Below are 24,711 nucleotides of genomic sequence, written 5' to 3' on the forward strand. Positions count from 1 at the left end.
ATCCTCTTTTTATAACGACACCAGTCATAATGATTAGGGCTCACCCTAGGGACCTCATTTTAAATTAATTACCTCTTTAAAAAACCCTATCTCCAAATACAGTCACAGTCTGAGGTACTGGGGGTTAGGAGTTCAACATATAAATGTCGGGGGAACAGAATTCAGCCCTCAGAAGTTCAAGTATTTAGGAATGACATCTATTTCTAAAAAGGTAAATAGCTACAACTATTTTTAACTTTAAAAAGGAAACCAGAGAATTTAGTATGAAACTAGTATGCAAATGAATTCTCAAAGGATGAGTGAAACTTTTACTTAAAATGATTAATGGCCATTTTTGAAGATAAGCAAGTGGTCAATATGTTACTCTTTTTTTTTTTTTAAAGATTTTATTTATTTATTTGACAGAGAGAGCGATAGAGCACAAGCAGGGGGAACAGTAGAAGAAGAGGGAGAAGCAGGCCTCTCACCAAGCAGGGAGCCCGATGCGGGGCTTGATCCCAGGATGCTGTGATCATGACCTGAGCCGAAGGCAGACGCTTAACCATCTGAGCCACTCAGGCGCCCCTCAATATGTTACTCTTGATTATATGTGGATTTTTATGACATATTGTGCCTGATGTCATTCTTAAATTCATCCCCTATCCTCACCTATCCTTGAACACTATTAAATTTCTAACATTCAGTGCATCCCAGATCCTCATATCAAGATCTTCAAAATACAGATACTATGATGCTGAATAAGATCATCTATGCAAAACAGTCTTATGAAAGCAAAATTATTATTATGGACTTTGTTTCTAATGATCTGTGGAAAAAGATATGTACTCATGTCTTAAAGAAAGAATTTGTGAATCCTGTATAATCAAGGATTATATAATATATAATATTCTGGACTGTGGTTCAGATGATCTAGGCTTTAGTTCTTTCTGTTCACTAGAATCAGCATGACTAGGTCAACATATGCTACTTCTTTTGATCTCAGTTGTTCTACTTACAAAATATGAATGCATGGCTTTTGACAATATATTTATAAAGGTAGTAGTAGGAATTATAGTCCTAAAATATATTATGCTTCCTAGAAGAAAGATCTTTCAGGTCCTTTCCAATGTTAATAACAATAACAATAATAATATCTACTACTATTTATTTTGTACTTATCATATGCCAGGCACTATGCCGAGAGACTTACATACATCATCTTATTTAGTGCTCTACACACCATGTAAAACGGTTACTTTTATAGCAATTTTACAGATGAAGAAAGTGAAACTTAGTGACATAAAGTTCCCAAAGGTAATATATATATTAAGTGGCAAAGTCAAGATTTGATCCTGGGTACATTTCACACCAAAGTCTGTGCTTATTTGCTACTGATACAATGCTCTTAGTGCATTAGAGATTGGAATTTATCAGGAACTGTATTAATTCTCCAAGTTTGTCATGACAAGTTACCACAAACTGGCTGTCTTTAAGAACAGAAATTTATTCTCTCATAGTTCTGGAGACGAGAAGTCTGAAATTAAGGTTTAGGCAAGGTCATATTCTCTCTGGAGTTTCCAGGAGAGAATCCTTCCTTGCCTCATCCTAGCTTCTGGTGATCCTTGGCAATACTTGGTATTTTTTGGTTTGTGGCAACATAACTCTTTGCTTGCTTTGTCTTTGCATGACCATCTTCTCTCTGTGTGTATCTGTGTATCTAAATTTCCCTTTTCTTATAAGGACACCTGTCATAGGGCCTACCCTAATGCAGTATGACCTCATCTTGACTTGATTACATCTGTAAGGACCATATTTTTTTTTTATTTTTATTAGTTTCAGAGGTAGAATTTAGTGATTCATCAGTTGCATATAACACACAGTGCTCATTCCATCAAGTGCCCTCCTTAATGCCCATCACCCAATTATCCCTTCCCCCACCCACCTCCCCTGCAGCAACCTTGTTTGTTTCCTAGAGTTCAGCATCTCTTATGGTTTGCCTCCTTCTCAGTTTTCATCTTATTTTATTTTTCTTTCCTTTCCCCTATGTTCATCTGTTTTGTGTCTTAAATTCCACATATGAGTGATATCATATGGTATTGTCTTTCTGTGACTGACTTATTTCACTTAGCATAAAACCTTCTAGTTCCATCCACGTCATTGCAAATGGTAAGATTTCATTCTTTTTGATGGCTGAGTAATATTCCGTGTGTGTGTGTGTGTGTGTGTGTGTGTATCTCACATCTTCTTTATTGCAAAGGACCATATTTTTAAATAAAGTAACTATTGGTTTTGGGTGGTTATAAATTTGGAGGGAGCTCTTCAATCCAGTAAAAGAACCATTAAGCAGACAAGAAATGGAAAAACTTTTGCAGTATGTTTATTATGGCTTTCTTAAGCTGTGGAGACTGAATAAAAAGTTATGTGATTTGAGGTCTTCATTTATTTGGCAAAATATTTTCTTTGCCAATGCCAAATAATGTTCCTATTGGCAGTCATATGCTATACTGTATTCTACCTTATTTATTTTTTAAAGATTTTATTTATTTATTTGACACAGAGAGAGAGAGACAGCTAGAGAGGGAACACAAGCAGGGGGAGTGGGAGAGGGGGAAACAGGCTTCCCGCCGAGCAGGGAGCCCAATGCGGGGCTTGATCCCAGGACCCTGGGATCACGACTTGAGCCGAAGGCAGATGCTTAACGACTGAGCCACCCAGGCACCCCTGTATTCTACTTTAATAGTGCAGTGTAAATTCAAACAAGACACAAATTCATTGGGTTAGAAGGGACCACAGATATTCATTAGGCCTATTGGTCAGGTTCTAGGCAAGGCTTACCAATTCATGCCAGATACTTGGGTGTCTAATACTTTCTGAAAAATAAATTTCATGGCATCTCCTAGTAACCAACTCCAGTCTTTAGAAGTTCTTTACAAGTCTAGCTTTCAATCTTCTGGTTACAATCAAATCTAATTTCAGCTTATTTATCCCACTGTCTTTGAGAACCCTGACATAAAAATGTTATAACTGAGACTGTTCATACTTAACATTTACAGAGCAGTTTACTGTTGTATACTTTTACTCCCATATAATTTCATGCTTGCTAGCTTACAATAAATCTGTAACATGTTACTAAACTCACCTCCTTTCATAGAAATTGAGGTTCAGAGAAGTTGAGTTACTTAATAAAAATCATAGAGCTAGTAAATGATAGAGCTGTAAGTCCAACTCAGATCTTCTGTCCCTAAATCCTGTGCTTTGTCCCATTATGCCCCACTGCAGAATAAAGAAGCAAAATCTAATCTTATTCTTTATTATATTGATAAATTTGAGAGCAATCAGGAGAAAAGTGCTTGGAATCAGCATTCTAGTGTCAGGAAGGAGCTTAAAAATCATATATTGTATTTCCCTGATGATGAGTGATGTTGGGCAACTTTTCATGTGTCTGTTGGCCATCTGTATGTCTTCTTTGGAAAAATGTCTATTCATGTCTTCTGCCCATTTCTTAAATTTGTTCTTTGGGTGGAGAGTTTGGTAAGTTCTTTATAGATTTTGGATACTAACCCTTTATCAGGTATATCATTTGCAAATATCTTCTCCTATTCCAAAGGTTGCCTTTTAGTTTTGTTGATTATTTCCTTCACTGTGCAAAAGGTTTTTATTTTGATGAAGTTCCAATAGTTCATTTTTGCTTTTGTTTCCTTTGCCTCTGGAGATGTATCTAGGAAGAAGATGCTATGGCCGATGTCAAAAAGATTGTTGCCTGTGTGCTCTAGGATTTTGATGGTTTCCTGTCTCACGTTTAGGTCTTTCACCTATTTTGAATTTATTTTTGTGTGTGGTGTAAGAAAGTGGTCCAAATGGATAAAGAACTTGTGGTATTTATCTACAATGGACTATTACTCAGCCATAAAAAAGAATGAAATCTTGCCATTTGCAATGATGTGGATGGAGCTAAGAGTGCATTATGCTAAGCAAAATAAGTCATTCAGAGAAAGACAAATACCATATGGTTTCACTCATATGTGGAATTTAAGAAACAAAACTGATGAACATAGGGGAAAAAAGAGAGAGGCAAAGCATAAAACAGACTCAACTATAGAGAACAAACTGAGGGTTGCTGGAAGGGAGGTGGGCAGGGGGATGGTTTAAACAGGTGATGGGTATTAAGGAGGGCACCTGTTGAGATGAGCCCTAGTTGTTGTATATAAGTGATGAATCACTAAATTCTACATCTGAAACTAATTATTACACTGTATGTTAACTAACTGGAATTTAAATAAAAACTTGAAACAAACAATCATACATTATCACCACAAAAGACCCCAAATAGACAAAATAATCTTGAAAAACAAAACTGGAGGTATCACAATTCCAGACTTCAAGTTATATTATAAAGCTGTAGTAATAAGTATGGTACTGGCACAAAAATAGACACACAGATCAATAGAACAGAATAGAAAGCCCAGAATTAAACCTGCAATTATGTGGTCAATTAATCTTTAACAAAGCAGGAAAGAATATTCAAAAAGAAGAGAGATAAACCAAGAAACAGTGTCTTAACTATAGAGAACAAACTGATGGTTACCAGAGAGGAGGTATGAGTGGGGATTGGTCAAATAGTTGATAAAAGAAAAAAAAAATCATACATTGTGGTAACATAATCTAAAGAATTCAAATCCCCGTAACTGGATTGATGCTACTAGGAAGGCTCTGAACCGAGTTGAGCTTACAAATGACACTCCACACTGGTGTGATTGAATTCACTGATAATATACAAAAAATGAAGATACAGAACTTTGGACACTAGATAAAACAGCAATTGAGCATCAAGTTTCTCATTAAGGAGCTCAACTAAGCAAATAAGGGAGCTATAGATTGAAAAGTAAAAGACAAGTGCAGGTTTACTTAAGAGTACGAACTTTGAAGTCAGTTATGGGTTTGAATTCTCCCATTTATTAGCTAGATGACCTGGGATAATTTAGTTAACCTTTCTAAATTTCAGTTTCTTTCACAATAAAATGGACACAAGAGTGTCTATATCACTGTCTTTATGTAAATACTGAAGGACTTAATGTACATATAATACTTAGCAGGGTACCCAGCACAATAAATAATAGTTTCCAATAATAACATAATTGTCATTATTCTTATTATGATAGAGCATAAGTAAAGCCCCAGCCCAACTTGTTTTGAAAGTGTATTGTGGAAAATTATGTTTATTATATATATATATGTATGTGTGTGTATATATATATATATATATATATATATACACACACACACACATACATAAAGCGATCTCTGACCTAAGGAACCATATTGAGAATAACAGACAACTCAAGACTTGTTTTAAGTCTATAATAATAGTAGCAAATATTTGTTGAGCCATAGTATGGCTTTACTTACTTTGCATGCATTAACTCATTAAATTTTCATAGTAACTCTATGAAATAGGTAGTATTAGTATTTCTATTCCACAAATGATAAAGTAGACACAAGAAGGTTGAATAATTTGCTAGGAAGTAGTGGTGCCAGGACTAGAATTTAGTAAGGATAGCTCTAGAACCCATACTTTTAATTACTATTTTCTACTATCTTCCCATCACTCTACTCTGTGGCCTCTATAGCCAATCCCTCTGTTAAATGATTAATAGCATGAATGCTTATTTGTCAAATGCTTTATCTGCATCTATTGAAATGATCATATGGTTCTTATTCTTTTATTAATGTGGTATATCACACTGATTGATTTGCACATGATGAACCACACTTGTAACCAAGGAATAAATCCCACTTCACCATGAGGAATGATTTTTAAATATATTGTTGGATTTGGTTTGGTAGTATTTTACTGAGGAATTCTGCATCCATGTTCATCAGGAATATTAGCCTCTAGTTCTCTTTTTTAGTGGAGTCCTTAGCTGTCTTTGGTATCAGGGTAATACATTTGAAAAAGTACAACATCCATTCATGATAAAAACACTCAACAAAGTAGGTTAAGAGAAAACATCCCTCAACATTATAAAGGCCATATGTGAAAAACCCACAACTAATATCCTCAATGGGGAAAAAACTGAGACCTTTTTCTCTACAGTCAGGAAGAAGACAAGAATGTCCACTCTCACCACTGTTATTTAACATAGTAATGGAAGGGCTAGCCACAGCAATCAAACAACAAAAAGAATTGAAATGCACCCAAATTGGCAAGGAAGAAGTAAAACTTTCACTATTTGCAGATGACATGAAATGCTATATAGAAAACCCAAAAGACTCCACCAAAAAACTGCTAGAATTGATATGTGAATTCAGTAAAGTTTCAGGATACAAAATCAACATAGAGAAATATGTTGCATTTCTATATAGCAATAATGAAGCAGCAGAAGGAGAAATTCAGAAAACAATTCCATTTACAATTGCAACCAAAATAAGAAGATAACTAGGACTAAATCTAACCAGAGAGGTAAAAGACCTGTACTCTGAAAACTAGAAAACACCAATGAAAGAAATTGAAGATGACACAAAGAAATGGAAAGATATTCCATGCTCATGGGTTGGAAGAACAAATATTATTAATATGTCTATAGTACCCAAAGCCATCTACACATTCAATGCAATGCCTATCAAAATACCACCAGCATTTTTCACAGAGTTATAAGAAACAATCCTAAAATTTGTATGGAACCACAAAAGACCCCAAATAGCCAAAGGAATGTTGAAAAAGAAAACCAAAGCAATGTTGAAAAAGAAAACCAAAGCTGGTGGCATCACAATTCCGGACTTCAAGCTCTATTACAAAGCTGTCATCATCAAGACAGTATGGTACTGGCACAAAAACAGACACATGGATCAATGGAACAGAATAGAGATCCCAGAAATGGACCCTCAACTCCATGGTCAACTAATCTTCAACAAAGCAAGAAAGAATATCCAATGGAAAAAAGACAGTCTGTTCAACAAATGGTGTTGGGAAAACTGGACAGCCACATGCAGAAGAATGAAATTGGACCATTTCCTTACACCATACACAAAAATATACTCAAAATGGATGAAAGACTTAAATGTGAGACAGGAATCCATCAAAATCCTTGAGGACAACACAGGCAGCAACCTCTTCGATTTCAGTCGCAGCAACTTCTTCCTAGACACATCACCAAAAGCAAGAGAAGCAAGGGCAAAAATGAACTATTGGGACTTCATCAAGATAAAAAGCTTTTGCACAGCAAAGGAACCAGTCAACAAAACCAAAAGACAACAGACAAAATGGGAGAAGATATTTGCAAATGACATATCAGATAAAGGGCTGGTATCCAAAACATATAAAGAACTTATACAACTCAACACCCCTAAAACAAATGATCCAATTAAGAAATGGGCAGAAGTCATACACAGACATTTCTCCAAAGAAGACATCCAGATGGTCAAAAGACACATGAAAAGATGCTCATCATCACTTATCATCAGGGAAATGCAAATCAAAACTACAACGAGGTATCACCTCACACCTGCCAAATGGCTAAAACCAAAATCACAAGAAAAAACAAGTGTTGGTGAGGGTATGGAGAAAGGGGAACCCTCTTGCATTGTTGGTGGGAATGCAAACTTATGCAGCCACTGTGGAAAATATTATGGGGGTTCCTCAAAAAATTAAAAATAGAACTACTCTATGATACAGTAATTGCACTACTGGGTGTTACCTCAAAAATACAAAAACATCTATTGAAAGGGATACATGCACCCATATGTTTATTGCAGCATTATTTATAACAGCCAAAATTGGAAGCAGCCCAAGTGTGCATTAATGGATGTAAAAGATGTGGTAAATATATACAATCAAATATTACTCAGCTCCAGAAAAAATGAAATCTTGATATGTGCAAATAAATGGATGGAGGTAGAGAGTATAATGCTAAGTGAAGTAAGTTGGTCAGAGAAGGACAAATACCATATGATTTCATTCATAGGTGGAATTTAGGAAACAAAACAAGAAAGAAACAGGAAACAAAACAGGTACAGGAAAAAAGATGAAGAGAGACAAACCAAAAACCACTCTTTTAACTATAGAGAACAAACTGGTGGTTACCAGAGGGCAGCTAGTTTGGGGGATGGGTGAAATAGGTGATGGCGATTAATGAGTACACTTATCATGATGAGCACTGAGTAATGTATAAATTGTGAATCACTATATTGTACACCTGAAACTAATAAAATACTCTGTTATGTTAAATATACTCCCATTAAAATAAAAAGAGTAAAAAAATAAAAATGCATAATATAAACATTATGTACCTAATTAATTATAACAGTTAATCCCATGAAGTGAGAATTAAAAGTGGCTATATAAAGTGGCTACATAAATACTTATGGTTATGCCTGAAAAAATAACACAAGGTTAAGTGTTAAGACTCATGCTTAGTTTATACATTTTCTAATGGAAAATTCCTCAATCTCTTTACAGTGGTAGTATAAATTGCAGATTAAGCCAGATGGGGGTGAAGAGTGGGGAAGAATATGTAAATATATTGCAACTGTGATGGTGAAGGACTTATCCTTTTATATTTCCTTGTGGGACCCTTATTCCATACCTTTAAGAAGGAATGAATTGTGCAGGAAGGCAAGGTACCTAGGACAACAGTGATGAAGCAAGAGCCTAGGGTCACTATGGCCAACAGCATGATTACCTATGTCTTTCTCTATCATAAATACTGGTAACTTTCAATTCCTGTCCTATAGCCAAAGGGGCCATCGAAAATATGTTCTGCTTTATCTCTGGGTAAGCTCCTGGTATGCCTCCTGAAAAATGCCATCCTAAACTTTCCACTCAATTCAGTATTCCTGGGAAAGTTGCTCAATTTATAGGCTTTTATGTAGTTCACTTTTAGATAGAAAGGATACAATTCTGACCAATACAATTTACAATACTATCTTACCTTTTTCTGCTGGGCTCAAAACAGTCACTGTAAAAAAAAAAAGAGAAAGGTCAAAATTAGTGATATTTAAAAACATTTGTATTTTCCTTTTTTAAGATTTATTTATTTGAGAGAGAGAGTCGGAGACGGGGGGGGGGTAGAGGGAGAGAGAGTCTCAAGTAGACTCTGTGCTGAGCACGGAGCCTGATGCAGGGCTTGATCTCATAACCCTAAGATCACGACCTGAGCCGAAACCAAGAGTCAGATGCTTAATCACTGCACCACCCAGGTGCCACAAAACGTCATTTTTCTAATCCTTCTTTCCATATCATTTTTGAGCCATGTATTCAGTGGAATAACACTTTAGGAAACAACCAGCCTGCTAAGATGAGGGAAGACAAGGATGATTAAATTCCATCCTTTGCTATCTTTCTTCATCTTAAACCTGACTTAATAAGAATTTGTACTCATTCAACGAATACAGATGTAACCAGATTTTTAAAAATTCCACCAAATGGAAACTCTTGAGCTATATAAGGACTTAAAAGCCAATCAATTAGGAGATGACCATTCATTTTCTCAAAGTATTCACTGTAGAACATCTTTAAATACCGAGCTTCTCTTATATATTTAGAGTTAATTTAGTGTGGAGGTTGCATGCCAGCTCTGAAGTCAAACTGCCTGAGTTAAAAACCCATTTGCACTATTTTGTGACCTTAGGCAGGTTCCTTAACTTCCCTAACATTACCTACCTTACAAGGTTACTTGAGATTCAAACGAGTTAACGCATGTAACTGCTGTTTAACATAGTATCTAGCACAAGGCAAGGATTAAATAAATATTAACACTTCTTATTATATTTGAACTATGAATTTGTAGAATATCAGAACTGGAAGAAACTTTAGCGATTATCAGGTTTATTTGTCTCATTTTACAGCTGGGAAAAAAGGACTAGAGTAGTATTAAATGATTTGTCCAAGGTCACACAGAAAGTTAATGGTAGAGCTAGGAATAGATTCCAGCCTCCAAGGCTTTTTGCATGTACTGTATCTATACCTTCCCCAATCATTCTTTGCTGCCTTATGTGATGTATACATAATTTTTGCTCAGAATGTCATTTTAACAAAGTGAGGCCTGTTAGTCACCACCATCTGTGAGCATTTATACTAGGTGTTAAGGCAAAGTGAAACTATAAGGCATGTCTTTCAATCTTGAGAAACTATTGAATTAAGATGGTTTTCAGGGGCGCTTGGATCAGTTGGTTAAGCATCTGACTCTTGATTTTGGCTCAGGTCATGATCTCAGCATCCTGGGATCCAGCCCTGCATTGAGTTCTGCACTGGGTGTGGAGCCTGCTTGAGATTCTCTCTCTGTTTCTCTTCCTCTGCCCCTCCCCCCCCACTTGCATGTGCGAGCTCTCTCCCTCTCTCTAGAAGATAAAATTTTGTTTTTAATTAAAAAAATACATAGTTTTCATACACAATGATAAATACTTAAGGTCAGAAAAATGGGGAAAAAAATCCAAACAGAGAATGATACTATATTCTAGGGGCTATTTCCTCAGTTATACTTTCTCTTTCTCTTCATTTCCAGGTCTATTTTTGTTGAGTCTTAAAAATTTATCCTTTTAGGGGCGCCTGGGTGGCTCAGTCATTAAGCGTCTGCCTTCGGCTCAGGTCATGATCCCAGGGTCCTGGGATTGAGCCCCACATCAGGCTCCCTGCTCAGCAGGAAGCCTGCTTCTCCCTCTCCCATTCCCCCTGCTTGTGTTCCCTCTCTCACTATGTCTGTCTCTGTCAAATAAATAAATAAATCTTTAAAAAAATTTATTCTTTTAATAATCATTTGGATGAAATTTGTTAAAACTATTCTATTTTGTTTGTGCAAAAATCTAATCAGGTAATGCCCTCTTTTTTATAATACACCTGCCTGGAGATGGATACTAACTTTCTTTTTTCCTTTCCAGTTAAAAAAATCCTGGTTAAGAATGAATGAAAGAAGCACACACTCTACTTTGACAGTATAAATGAAAATGGAAACAAGAAGCCTTGGTGGATCAACCTAGGATTCATGGTTTTGCATATACATGTTGCATGACTGAATCAGTTGAACTAGGCTCTGAACTGGGTTAATAACATCTCCTTAAAATAGAGTGGGGGAGAGCAGAGTTGCTTAGAGACTAATCTTAATAAAGAGTGGCTAACAAATTGCTATTTGGTATATCTCTTTCTATCTCTATGGCTGAACAATCACTGGTAAGCAAAAAGCGGAGGTCCTAACTACCATTTGCTTGACCACTTGCTATAGTACTTGTGGGTGAGGGAATGCAATAATTCAGTGCTTTGAAGATGTTGGAACGAGACAATGTGTATACAGAAAAATGAGTGGAAACCAGTAAAGTTTCCAGGTGGAGAACAGCTATCTTTACATAATTTTATGTCTATCATGGTGCAAGTGGGATTGGTTTATATGATCAAGAACAGTGGCCAGAAGTAGAATCCATGGGTAAAAGCTACACGTCAACACATTTTAGCTCAATATAAGAAAAAAAAAGATTTTGATGATGGTGACGATGACAGTGACAACTATGACAATGATGGATTGGCAGCATTGGAAAGGACTGAGTTTCCCATTACACACACTTGGAAATGTTGTAGAGGACATTTACACATTAGTTAGACAGTGGACTTGACTTTTAAAGTTCCTTATATTCCTGAAATCTGTAAGGATTTCAATAAGCCTAAGGGAAAAAATATTTTCTTGCAAAATTCCCTGTTGGAAGTTACATACTTCTGAAGAAAAAAAGAAGGGCCTTTACTATAAAACATTGGGGCATTTATCTTGGTAGTTCTGCTTTTCCCTTAGTGATCTTTGTAATATTGCCTTTTTCACTATTAAAGGATGAGACTAATAATATGTCAGTCATATTTAAAAAGAAAATGTTATTGCTTGTGATGTTTAATTTTATGTGTCAACTTGACTAGGCTAAGGGATGCCCAGATAGCTGATAAAACATTATTTCTGGGTGTGTCAGTAAGAGTATTTCTGGAAGAGATTAGCATTTAAAGCAGTAGAAAGTAAAGATCACCCTCACCAATTTAGCGTGAGCATCATTCAATCCTTTGAGGGCCTGAAAAGAACAAAAATGTATAGGAAAGGCAAATTTGTTGTCTGGCTGACCTCAAACATCTATCTTCTTTTGCAATCAGACATTGGTACTCCTGGTTCTCAGGTCTTTGAACTTGGACTAAAACGTACACCATTGGTTCCCCTGGTTCTCAGGCCTTCAGATTTGTACTGAAATTACACCACTGGCTTTCCTGGGCCTCCAGCTTGCATAAGACAGATCATGTGACTTAACCTCAGTAATCACATAAGCTAAGCCCTTGTAATAAATCCCTTTTTAAATATTTATGTATATTTTATTGGTCTTGTTTCTTTAAGGAACTCTAATAGACTGCTACAACATGGATGAAGCTCAAAAACATGCACAGTGAAGAAGCCACATACAGAAGACTGTATATATTGTACAATTCCATTTGTATGCATGTCTAGAAAAGGTAAGTTTTAGAAAGAGAAAGCAGATCAGTGGTTGCCTAGGGCTAGAGGTGAAAGTGAGGTGCTGCAAATGGACATGAAGAAACTTCTGGGGGTGACAGAAATGTTTTGTAACTATACCAGGTGATGGTTGTACAACTCTATACATTTATGAAAATCACTGAACTACATACCTACAATGGGTGGGTTTTATGGTATGTAATTTATACTTTAATAAAGCTGTTTAAAAATAATAAATAAAATGAAAATGTTACAAGAGTCATTATAAACTTTTACAAAATTAATCTTTTATCATGAATCTCTTGGATAAGTGTACACTTAGTCATTCTATGGGTAACTTGTCATGCATGAATGTATAGTGAAGTGGTGATATGTGTAATTATACACCTGCTTTGTTCCTTCAAATTTTAGCTCACTACTGGGAAGTTAAGTACTTGGAGTTATCATCAAATAGATTTTTGCACTGTTTCTCCTTTTATCTTTCACCTAATTACTGATCCTTTGCAATCAGGTATGGAGAGAAGGTATGGAAATGTGGAGTACATGCAAGGACATTTCATCACAGATAATTAGTGTTAAAAACAAAGCATATTTCATAAGTTCCTTTAAGTAAATGCACATTGTAGGGTTCCCAAAAGGGGAATGTTAGAATAATCTTAATTTGAGGCTAGACGGAGATGGTCAACAAATGTAGTAGAAAGGACATGGAAGAAATTCTACAACAGTGCTGACCAATAAAAATATAATACAAGCCATGTAATTTATTGTTCTAGTAAGAACATTTCAAAAATTTAAAAAATACCAAGTGAAGTAAACTAATAATAACTAATAAATACTTTTAGTCCAATATATCAAAAACATAGTTTCAACATGTTATGCATGTAAAATTATTAATATTTTACATTCTTCTTTTTGTATGAAATTTTTGAAAGCTGGTGTGTACATTAAGCTTCAGCACATCTCAATTCAGATGCCATTTTTCAAGTGTTTAATAGCCACATGTGGCTAGTGGCTATGAAATTAGATAGTAAAGCTCAAAAGGACTTGTAAAAGGAAAGTGGGAAGGTTGAAAATATGAGTCTATTGAGATGAATGTTCACTCACAATATGAAGTTCTCTTTTAATTAATGACTCATTTGGGAGGGGAGTTTATTGTAGTGATGTATTACATTTACTTTGGCATGTACTCATATTGTGGCTCTGCCACTTACTTGTTCTGTGGCCCTAGGCAAATTGTTTAATCTCTCTGGGCCTCAGTTTCTTCACCTGTAAAATGAGGATAAAATGTTGTTATAGAAATTAAATGATAAAATATGTGTAAAGTGCTTTTGGTGTCTGGTATATAATAAGTACTTAATTATTGTCAGCTATTTATTATTCTTCTGAGAAAGGTAAGCCTTTCACTAAGATTAGGTTTTAGAATAGCTCAGGATAAAATAAGTCTTATTTAAAAATGTTGTTTATCATAGCAATCCCAAAGTTTCATATGATGGTTTTAAAAATAATGTATTCAATGTCAAAATGAATATATTTGATACCTACTTTTTCCATTAGATGTTTCTTAAGATTTTAGGTTAGGAGAGAGAATAGAATTTAAAATGGAGAACCTAGATACATTCTCATTATGTTCTGCTTGTTGAGAGCAAACTAACCACACCAGGTTTCATTTACTCCTCTGAAAAAGTTACTCATACTAGCCATTCTTTTACTTTTTAGGCAGCCATTCTCAAATCGGGTGATTTCAATACCCACTTGGGAACTAATAACAATATAGATTATAGGGCCCTCTTCATATAACAAATCTCTGGGTGAAGGTACAGGAATTTGTACTTAAAAAACTCAGTACAGGGCGTCTGGGTGGCTCAGTTGGTTGAGCGACTGCCTTCGGCTCAGGTCATGATCCTGGAGTCCCTGGATCGAGTCCCGCATCGGGCTCCCTGCTCGGCAGGGAGTCTGCTTCTCCTTCTGACCCTCCCCCCTCTCATGTGCTCTCTCTCATTCTCTCTCTCTCAAATAAATAAATAAAATCTTTAAAAAAACAAAAAACAAAAAAAACTCAGTACATGATTCTGATTATCAGCTAGGTATAAGAACTACTGGAGTTATTTTAGATGTTTGGTTTGATATCTTAGTAGTCAGGTGTGATACATTTAACTGTTTTGTATATGGGAAACTTACAAAACTATTTTAGATATGAGAATACCATAATTCACATAGGCTTAAATGGGTAACTTTTACTTCTTCAGAAACTTGGTTTCCAGAAAATATCCCTTCTGGGTTTTTGCCTTATTAGTGTTCATTTCTTTTGACTCTTTTTGAAGGATTTCTAGCTTCTGAGTAGAATTATTTCCTGGACCTTTTTAAATCTCAAAATGGACACTGTTGATCACCAAAAATGGCAGAGTAGGGAATTCCAGGGTTTTGTCTTTCCCCAAGAAGTTATAAATGAAGTGGCAAAAACTGTTAGAATCAACTTTTGCAGAATTCTGTAATTTAATAAAAAATGTACAACAATCAAGAGGGTACAGTTAGTGAAGAAAGGAGCTGTTGCTTTTTGGTAAGAGAATGCTGTGACATTTTAAATTTCCTCTTACCATTCTTCACATCCAAGATCAGAAGGGGCTGTGAGAAGAGCCTGGTGAAGGTTTACAAATGCCAGAGGTAGCAATACAGACCTTATTATCAAAGAATTGTGGTTTTGAGTCTTGATGGTCTGACAGCTCCTTCAAAGACCAACACAAAGGTTTTCCTGTATATCTGACTCAGAGCATTCCCAGGCCTGAGGCACCTTCTTGGGTGGCCTCTGCTGAAAATATTTATAGGCACAGGTATTGAATGCAGCAGCCTGGGGCAAAAGACAACACTTGAGACAGGCAATTAACAGAATAAAAAGCATGGGAATGAAGAGATCAACAAAACAGATAGGTGGGAGAATGAGTGTTTAAAATCTACCCTGTGTACCATGGAATTAAGAAGGGTACACACATGCAGGGTGGAATGCATGCTCAGAAAATGTCAGAGAAGACCCTAAGCATTCACTCTCAGGCATTTAAAAAGTAGGGAAAGGCTAAAGCAGACTTGTAAACTGCATGGAAGGAGTTAAAAGAGTAAAGGACTGCCCCAACACAGAGCTAATCTGCAAAATCTGGAAAGTATATTTTTCTTCTTTTCTATTTCTGACTCCAGGCACTCAAAAAGCCTTTATTAAACAACTAACTGATGATAAGGTTAAGAAACAAAGACTTTAGAGACCACATATAACAAAGAATACATTCTTCAATATAGAAAAATCACTAAAGAAGCAAACAAAACCAATTTACAACAGGCAGCAAAAACAAACCCTAGAGAGGTAGAGAATCTAATTTGTAGAGTTATACTTTATAATATTCTAAATGTATATTTTTCAACAACAAAAAATTACAGGACATACAAAGAAACAAAACAGTATAGCTTATTAATAGGAAAAAGTAAATTAATAGAAATTGTCAAGGAAGCCTAGCCAATAACTTACTAGACAAAGACTTTAAATGCACTGTCTTAAATATGCTCAAAGAGCTAAAAGAAACTGTGTATAAAGAACTAAAAAGATCAGAAGAATAAAAATAGAATATATAAATGAAGAGATACAAAATAGAAAAAGGAACCAAATAGAGATCCTAGAGATGAAAAGGACAATCAAGAAATGAAAAATTTACTAAAGGGATCCAACAGCAGATTTAAGCAGGCAGAAGAATCGGTGATTGGCTTAAATTATCCAGTCTGAAGAGCAAAATGAGAAAGTGAAAGAAAAATGAACAAAGCATATGAGACTTGTAGCACACTGTCAAAAATACTATCGTATTCATAATGGGAGTTTAGAAAGAGAGAAGAAAAAGGGGGAGCAAAGAATATTTGAAGAAATGATGACTAAAAACTCCACAAATTTGTTAAAAGACATGAAACTAAACATCCAGGAAGCTCAATAAACTACACATAGTATAAACTAAAGGATATCCACATCAGACACATTATAATCAAAGTGACAAAACCAAAGACAAAGGAAACATCTTGAAAGCAGGAAAAGATAAGCAACTTCACATATAAAAATAATAAGATTAACATCTGATTTCTCCTTGGAAACCATGGAGGCCAGAAGGCAGTGAGATGTCATATTTAAAGTGTTGAAAGAAAAATATCTATCAACCAAGAATTTGATAACTTACAAAACTATCCTTCAAAAAATGAAGGATAAAATAAGACATTTACAGATAAACAAAAAATGATAGAGTTCATAACTGGTAGAAGCGTCCTTCAAGAAATGACAGAGTTCAGTGGGACCTGTGAGCAGATCTCTGGACACTAAAAGCTAGCCCACCACCAACTCCCTAGTCTAGGTTACAAATGCCCTTAAACATCTCTGCAATAACAAATGGGGGAGCTTTGGGAGCAACTGTGAGATGTCTGAGCAGAACTTATTTCAAAAGCTCTCACTAATGATGGATCCCCATCTGGTGGTCTCGAAGGAGGAGAAGGGAGAGCCACTGCAGTGCCAGAGACCAACAGACCTATCTCTGTACAAAGCTTTGGATTTCTGAGGAAGAGCTTAGAAACTTGTCTTCAGAAGATGATTTCACAACCAGGTATTTGAAGATCATGTGATGCTGACATATCTCATGTTCTCAGGACTTTATATCAGGTTAGGTCACACTCTCTATGAAGGCCTTTTAAAAATAAATGTTTTGCCAAAACAAACAAACCAACAGACTCTTAAGTAAGAGAACAAAGTGGTGGTTGCCAGAGATGGCTGTGGGGGAAAGGGTGAAATAAGTAAAGGGGATAAAAAGGTACACACTTCATTATAAAATAAATATGTCAAGTGGATGAAAAGTACAGCATAAGGAATATAATCAATAATACTGTAACACTGTTTTATGGTGACAGATGGGTGACTACACTTACCTTGGTGAGCACTAAATAATGTACAGAACTGTCGAATCACTACGTTGTACACCTGAAACTAATGTAACATTGTATGTCATTTACACTTCAACAATAAATTCTTAAAAATAGATGTTTTGTCAAAAAAAAAAATGACAGAGTTCTGCAGGAAGAAATGAAAGGGCACTAACTATAACTGAAGCCATTAAAAGAAATCAAGAATACTGGTAAAAGTAACTACATAGGTAAATATAAAAGCTATTAGTATTGCATTTTTGGATTATACTTCTTTTATTTAGTATGTGATTTAAAAGATAAATCCATAAGACAATAATAATAAATCTATGTTAACAGGCACACAATATATGAAGATGTAATATGGAACAGTTACCAACATAAAGTGGGGACTGGAGCTGAAAAGGAGTAGAGCTTTGTATACTGTTATACTAAGCTGGTATTGATTCAAATTAATTATTTGAACTTAATTATTATAAAGTTAATATGTTAATTGTATTACCAAGGGTAAGCCATAAAAAAATTAATTTCATAGTGCTTCATTATATACAGAGAATTGAAATGGGTACATTGAAAAAGTCAATTAAAAAATAAGGATAAAAAATAACAATGAAGTAAAATGATAACCCATCACTACACATATATTAGAAAGACAAAACTCTAAAATACTAACACTACCATATGCAGATAAGGATGTGGAGAAACAGGAAATCTCATCCATTGCTGGTGGGAATGCAAAATGGTACAGACAATTTGGAAGACAGATTTTTCAAAGACACTGGTGTAAATAACAACCAAAAAAGATCTAGGGTAGCTGTACTAATATTAGACAAAAAGACTTTAAATTAAAAATTGATACAAAAGGTGGAGGAGAGAGGGAAGATGGCAGTGGATAAGAGGACCCTAGGCTCGTCTCATCCCATGAACAAAACTAGGTAACTATCAAATCATCTAAACACCCCAGAAATCAACCTGAAGAATGAAAGAACAAACTACGCAACTAAAGGGAGAGAAGAGGCCACATCGAAGAAGGTAGGAAGTATGGATATGTGATGTAGAAGAGAAAGGAATTGCAGATATTGCAGAGGGAACAGAGATGTAGTTGTGGAGAAGGTAGAGAGATCGAGGAGCACACAGGAGAATGCACAAGGAGAACATTTCCATAAAAGCCATTGTCTTGGAAAAGGAGAGCAGCTGAATTTCATGAGTTCTTGCAACCAGCAGGGCTTAAAGCCTGGAGTTTTCAAGGTCAGCAGGCTTGGCAAGAAGGCACTGCACTGCTCCTGGAGATAAGGAAAGCAAACACCAGAGCCAGACAGCACAGAAACTAATTTGAAGAACACCTGGTACAAACCAGGGAAGGGGGGGAGGTTATTTGCTCCTCTTTGAGTGCTTCATTGGGAGGCAGCTTTCATAGAGATGGCTCTCTGGGAAGAAAGGAGCCGACTAGTGCCATTTCCCTCCCCCACCCCTCAGCATAAACACAGATCCACATGCAGGAAGCAACCCAGTGCCAACACTGGCTGCCTAATTTACTAACACCAAGACCCACCCTGCTGCACTCTGGCTGGACTGCCCTTCTCAGTCATGCTTGCCTCAGTCCCAGTGAGACAGACATCTCCCCCAGAAGACAGCACAAACCCCTGACCCCACCACATATCCCAACCAGAGAGTTCTGCAGGACCTCAGTTCTCATGGAAGTGGTGTCAGGTCTCATTTCACAAGCAGACCAGAGCACATCGAGTTAAAACTCACCAGTCAGTCCAGGAACCAAACACTGCACACAAGCAGGCAAGGAGAACCTCTAAAGACAACTGACCTGAAGGATAGAGCAGACAAAACACAACAGCAGAGTGCAAACAGCACACACCAGAGACACTCCCTGAAACATCAGGTCCTGGACACTACACGACCTCTTCTTCATAAGGCCATTACTTTCAGGAGCAGGAGACATAACTGGCTTTTCTAACACAGAGAAGGCAGAGACTTAAACAAAATGCCAAGACAGAGGAATTTATCTCAAATGAAAGAACAAGAGAAGGCCATGGCCAGAGATGTAACCAAAACAGATATAAGTAACATGCCTGATGGAGAATTTAGAGCAACAATCATAAGGATACTCACTGGCCTTCAGAAAACAAATAGAAGACACAAGTGAGACCTGTACCACATAAATAAAAGAGTTAAAAAAGAATCAGAGATGAAGAATGCAATGAACGAGATTGGAAATAGGCTTGATGCAATGAACAGCAGGCTGGAAGAAGCTGAGGAATGAATTAGTGACCTAGAAGACAAAAGAAAGGAAAATAATGAAGCGGAACAAAAGAGACAAAGAAGAATTATGCAACATGAGAATAGACTTAGGGAACTGAGTGACTCCATGAAATGTAATAACAATTATATTATAGGAGTCCCAGAAGAAGAAGAAGAAGAGAGAAGAGGGGGCAGAAAATTTATTTGAAGAAATAATAGTTGAAAACTTCCCTAATCTGGGGAAGGAAACAGTCATCCACATCCAGGAAGCACAGAGAACTCCCATCAAAATCTAATAAAAGCAGGCCAACACTGAGACATATTATAATTAAATTTGCAAAATATAGTGATAAAGAAAACATCTTAAAAGCAGCAAGACACAAGAAGTCCTTAACTTACAAGTTAAGACCTCCTAAGGCTAGCTGGAGATTTCTCAACAGAAACTTGGCAAACCAGAAGGGAGTGGGATGATAAATTCAAAGTGCCAAATGGAAAAAATCTGCAGCCAAGAATACTCAATCCACCAAGGCTGTCATTCAGAATAGAAGGAGAAATAAAGAGCTTCTCAGACAAACAAAAACTAAAGGAGTTTGTGACGACTAAACCAGCCCTGCAAGAGAGATTAAAGGGCACTTTGAGTGCAAAGGAGAGACCAAAAGTGACAAAGACAAGAAAGGATCAGAGAAAATCTCCAGAAACAGTTACAAAACAAGTAATGAAATGGAAATAAATATATATCTATCAATACTTACTTTGAATGTAAGTGGACCAAACACTCCAATCAAAAGACATAGGGCTGGTACCTGGGTGGTGAGGTCAGTTGAGTGTTCAACTCTTGGTTTCAGCTCATGTCATGATCTTGGGGTCATGAGATCGAGCCCTGCATCAGGCTCCATGCTCAGTGCAGAGTCTGCTTGGGATTCTCTCTCCCCTCTCCCTCTGCTCCTCCCTGCTGGTCTCTCTCTCTCAACTAAATAAATAAATCTTTAAAAAAATATATAGGGTGTCAGAATGGATAAAATACAAGACCCATCTATATGCTGTCTACAATAGACACATTTACTCACCTGAAGATTGAAAATGAAGGGATGGAAAAATATTTATTATGCAAATGGACATCAAAAGAAAGCAGGAGTAGCAATATTTATATTGGAAAAACTAGACTTTAAACAAAGGCCATAAGAACAGATACAGAAGGCAGAGGCAGAAGCAACATGGATGAGAAAGCACTGGTTTGGGGGCACAGCCTCTACCACCATGAGCCTCTTAAAAAAACCTAAGACTGAGATGACCATGGAGGCACCGCAGGAATGGCAGGAGGAAGAATTAAACATGGGTCCACGCTCTGTGCTCATGCAGTAGTGAAGAACAACGCCCATGTGCTCCTGAATTGGCATAACAATAAGAAGCTCCTGGGCCATGTGAAAGCCAGTGACAGGCACTGCAACATGGTGGTGGAGAATGTCAAAGAGATGTGGACCAACGTCCCCAAGAATGGCAAGGGCAAGAAGAAATACAAGCCAGTCAACAAAGACCGCTACATCTCCAAAATGTTCCTGACTGGGGACATCATGGCCCTGCAGAACTATCATTGCAGGCAAGTAGGGGCCTCCTCCCCACTGGCAGAATATCCTTGCACATCCTACAAAGACCTGCCTTTGTATTGGGAATAAGAATGTCCTGTGTTTCATCAGTGGCAAAAAAAAAAAAAAGGGCACTATGTCATAATAAAGGGGACGATCCAACAAGAATATCCAACCATGATGAATATTTATGCACCCAACATGGAAGCACCTGAATATATAAAACAATTAATAACAAACATAAAGAAACTCATTGACAGTAACACAATAATAGTAGGGGACTTTAACAACCCATGTACATCAATGGAAAGATCATTTAAACAGAACATCAACAAGGAAACAATGGCTTTGAATGGCACACTGGACCAGATGGACTTAACAGATATATTCACAACATTCCATCCTAAAACAGTAAAATATACATTCTTTTAAAGATTATGGGATATTCTCCAGTATTAATCACATATTGGGTCACAAATAAGGCATCAACTAATACAAAGATTGAAATCCTACCATGAAATTTTTCTGACCACAACACTATGAAACTAGAAGTCAATCACAAGAAAAACTGTGGAAAGACTACAAATACATGGAGGTAAAACAACATGCTACTAAACAATGAATGGGTCAACCAGGAAATCAAAGAAGGAATTAGAGTTCAGGGAAACAAATGAAAATGAGAACACAACAGTCAAAACACTTGGGAAGCAAAAAAGCAGTCCTAAGAGGGAAGTATAAGGCAATACAGGCCTAAATCAAGAAGCAAGAAAAACCTGAAATCAGCAACTTAACATTTCACCTAAAGGAGGTAGAAAGAGAACAACAAATGAAGCCTAAATCTAGCAGAAGGAAGGATATAATAAAGATTAGAGCAGAAATAAATGATACAGAAACTAAAACAAAACAAAACAACAAAAAGAGATCAATGAAATCAAGAGCTGGTTCTTTGAAATAATTAATAAAGTTGATAAACCTCTAGCCAGATTTATCAAAAGAAAAGAGAAAGAGCCCAAATGAATAAAATTACAAACGAGAGAAGAGAAAGAACAAAACATCACAGAAATACAAACTATTATAAGAAAATATCATGAAAAGGGGCACCTGGGTGGCTCAGTTGGTTAAGCATCTGTGTTTGCCTCAGGTCATGATCCCAGGGTCCTGGGATGGAGCCCCACGTCAGGCTCTCTGCTCAGCAGGAAGCCTGCTTCTCCCTCTCCCACTCCCCCTGCTTGTGTTCCCTCTCTCGCTGTCTCTCTCTGTCAGATAAATAAATAAAATCTTAAAAAAAAAGAAAATATTATGAAAAACCATATGCCAACAAATTAGACAACCTGGAAGAAATGGATAAATTCCTAGAAACATAGAAATTACCAAAACTGAAACAGGAGGAAACAGAAAACTTGAACGACTCATAACTAGCAAAGAAACAGAAATCAAAAAATTCCCAACAAACAAAATGCCAGGGCCAGATGGCTTCCAAGGGGAATTCTAACAAACATTTAAAGAAGAGGTAATATCTATTCTTCACAAACGATTCCAAAAAGTAGAAAAGGAAGGAATACTTCCAAACTCATTCCATGAGGCCAGCATTACCCTGATACCAAAACCAGATAAAGACTCCACTAAAAAAATGACAGGCCAATATCCCTGATGAACATGTATGCAAAAATTCTGAGCAAAATACTAGCAAATCAAATCCAGGAGTACATTAAACAGTCATTCAGCATGATCAAGTGGGATTTATTCCTGGGCTGCAAGGGTGGTTCAATATTCCACAAATCAATCAACATGATACACCACATTAATGAAAGAAAAGATAAGAACCACAAGATCATTTCAATAGATGCAGAAGGAGCATTTGACAAAGTACAACATCCATTCATGATAAAAATGCTCAACAAAGTAGGTTTAGCCAGAACATACCTCAACATAATAAAGGCCATATATGAAAAACCCATAGCTAATATCATCCTCAATGGGGAACGCCTGAGAGCATTTCCTCTACTATCAGGAAGAAGACAGGATGTCCATTCTCACCCCTGTTGTTTAACAGAGTAGTGGAAGTCATAGCCACAGCAATCAGACAACAAAAATAAATAAAAGGCATCCAAATCAGAAAGGAAACAGTCAAACTTTCACTATTTTCAGATGACATGATACTCTGTATAGAAAACCAAAAACATTCCACCAGAAAATTGTTAGAACTGCTACATGAATTCAGTAAAGTTGTAGGATACAAAATCAACATACAGAAATCTGTTTTATTTCCATACTGTAATAATGAAGCAGCAGAAGGAAAAATTGAAGAATTGATCCCATTTACAATTGCACCCAAAACCATAAAATACCTAGGAATAAACCTATCCAAAGAGGTAAAAGACCTGTACTCTGAAAACTAGAAAACACTGATGAAAGAAATTGAAAATATCACAAAGAAATGGAAAGACATTCCATGCTCATGGATTGGAAGAACAAATACTGTTAAAATGTCTATACTGGATCGTATGGTGGCTCTATTTTCAACTTTTTGAGGAACCTCCATACCGTTTTCCAGAGTGGCTGCACCAGCTTGCATTCCCACCAACAGTGTAGGAAGGTTCCCCTTTCTCTGCATCCCCACCAACATCTGTCTTTTCCTGACTTTTAGCCATTCTGACTGGTATGAGGTGATATCTCACTGAGGTTTTGATTTGGACTTCCCTGATGCCGAGCAATGTTGAGCACTTTTTCATGTGTCTGTTGGCCATTTGGATGTCTTCTTTGGAAAAACGCCGGTTCATGTCTTCTGCCCATTTCTTGATTGGATCATTTGTTCTTTGGGTGTTGAGTTTAAGAAGTTCTTTATAGATTTTGGATACTAGCCCTTTATCTGATATGTCATTTGCCCCAAAGATACAAATGTAGGGAACTGAAGGGGTACATGCACCCCGATATTTATAGCAGCAATGTCCACAATAGCCAAACTGTGGAAAGAGCCAAGATGTCCATCAACAGATGAATGGATAAAGAAGATGTGGTATATATACACAATGGAATATTAGGCAGCCATCAAAAGGAATGAAATCTTGCCATTTGCAATCACGTGGATGGAACTGGAGGGTATTATGCTGAGTGAAATAAGTCAATCAGAGAAAGACATGTATCATATGACCTCACTGATATGAGGAATTCTTAATCTCAGGAAACAAACTGAGGGTTGCTGGAGTGGTGGGGGGTGGGAGGGATGGTTGGTAGACACTGGGGAGGGTATGTGCTATGGTGAGCACTGTGAATTGTGTAAGACTGTTGAATCACAGACCTGTACCTCTGAAACAAATAATACATTATATGTTTAAAAAAAAAAAAGAAGAAGAAAAAGAAGATAGCAGGAGGGGAAGAATGAAGGGGGGGAAATTGGAGAGGGAGACGAACCATGAGAGACTATGGACTCTAAAAAACAAACTGAGGGTTCTAGAGGGGAGGGGGGGTGGGGGAATGGGTTAGCCTGGTGATAGGTATTA

At 36.7% G+C, this 24,711-nt stretch overlaps 1 protein-coding gene and 1 pseudogene across 1 annotated transcript in view; one reads left to right on the forward strand and one right to left on the reverse strand.

Annotated features, from left to right (window-relative positions):
- Positions 1 to 24,711, reverse strand: part of ZDHHC15 (zinc finger DHHC-type palmitoyltransferase 15) — a 153,808-nt gene that overhangs the window by 113,801 nt on the left and 15,296 nt on the right. The window contains exon 2 of the mRNA XM_035028780.1: positions 8,907 to 8,933. Within this exon, the coding sequence (XP_034884671.1) occupies positions 8,907 to 8,933 (27 nt within the window). The remainder of the gene's footprint in view (positions 1 to 8,906; positions 8,934 to 24,711) is intronic.
- Positions 20,886 to 21,301, forward strand: LOC118025881 (annotated as a pseudogene).

Source organism: Mirounga leonina, unplaced genomic scaffold (genome assembly GCF_011800145.1).
Source record: "Mirounga leonina isolate KUSES-001 unplaced genomic scaffold, KU_Mleo_1.0 Mir_204, whole genome shotgun sequence".
Classification (NCBI taxonomy): Eukaryota; Metazoa; Chordata; class Mammalia; order Carnivora; family Phocidae; genus Mirounga; species Mirounga leonina.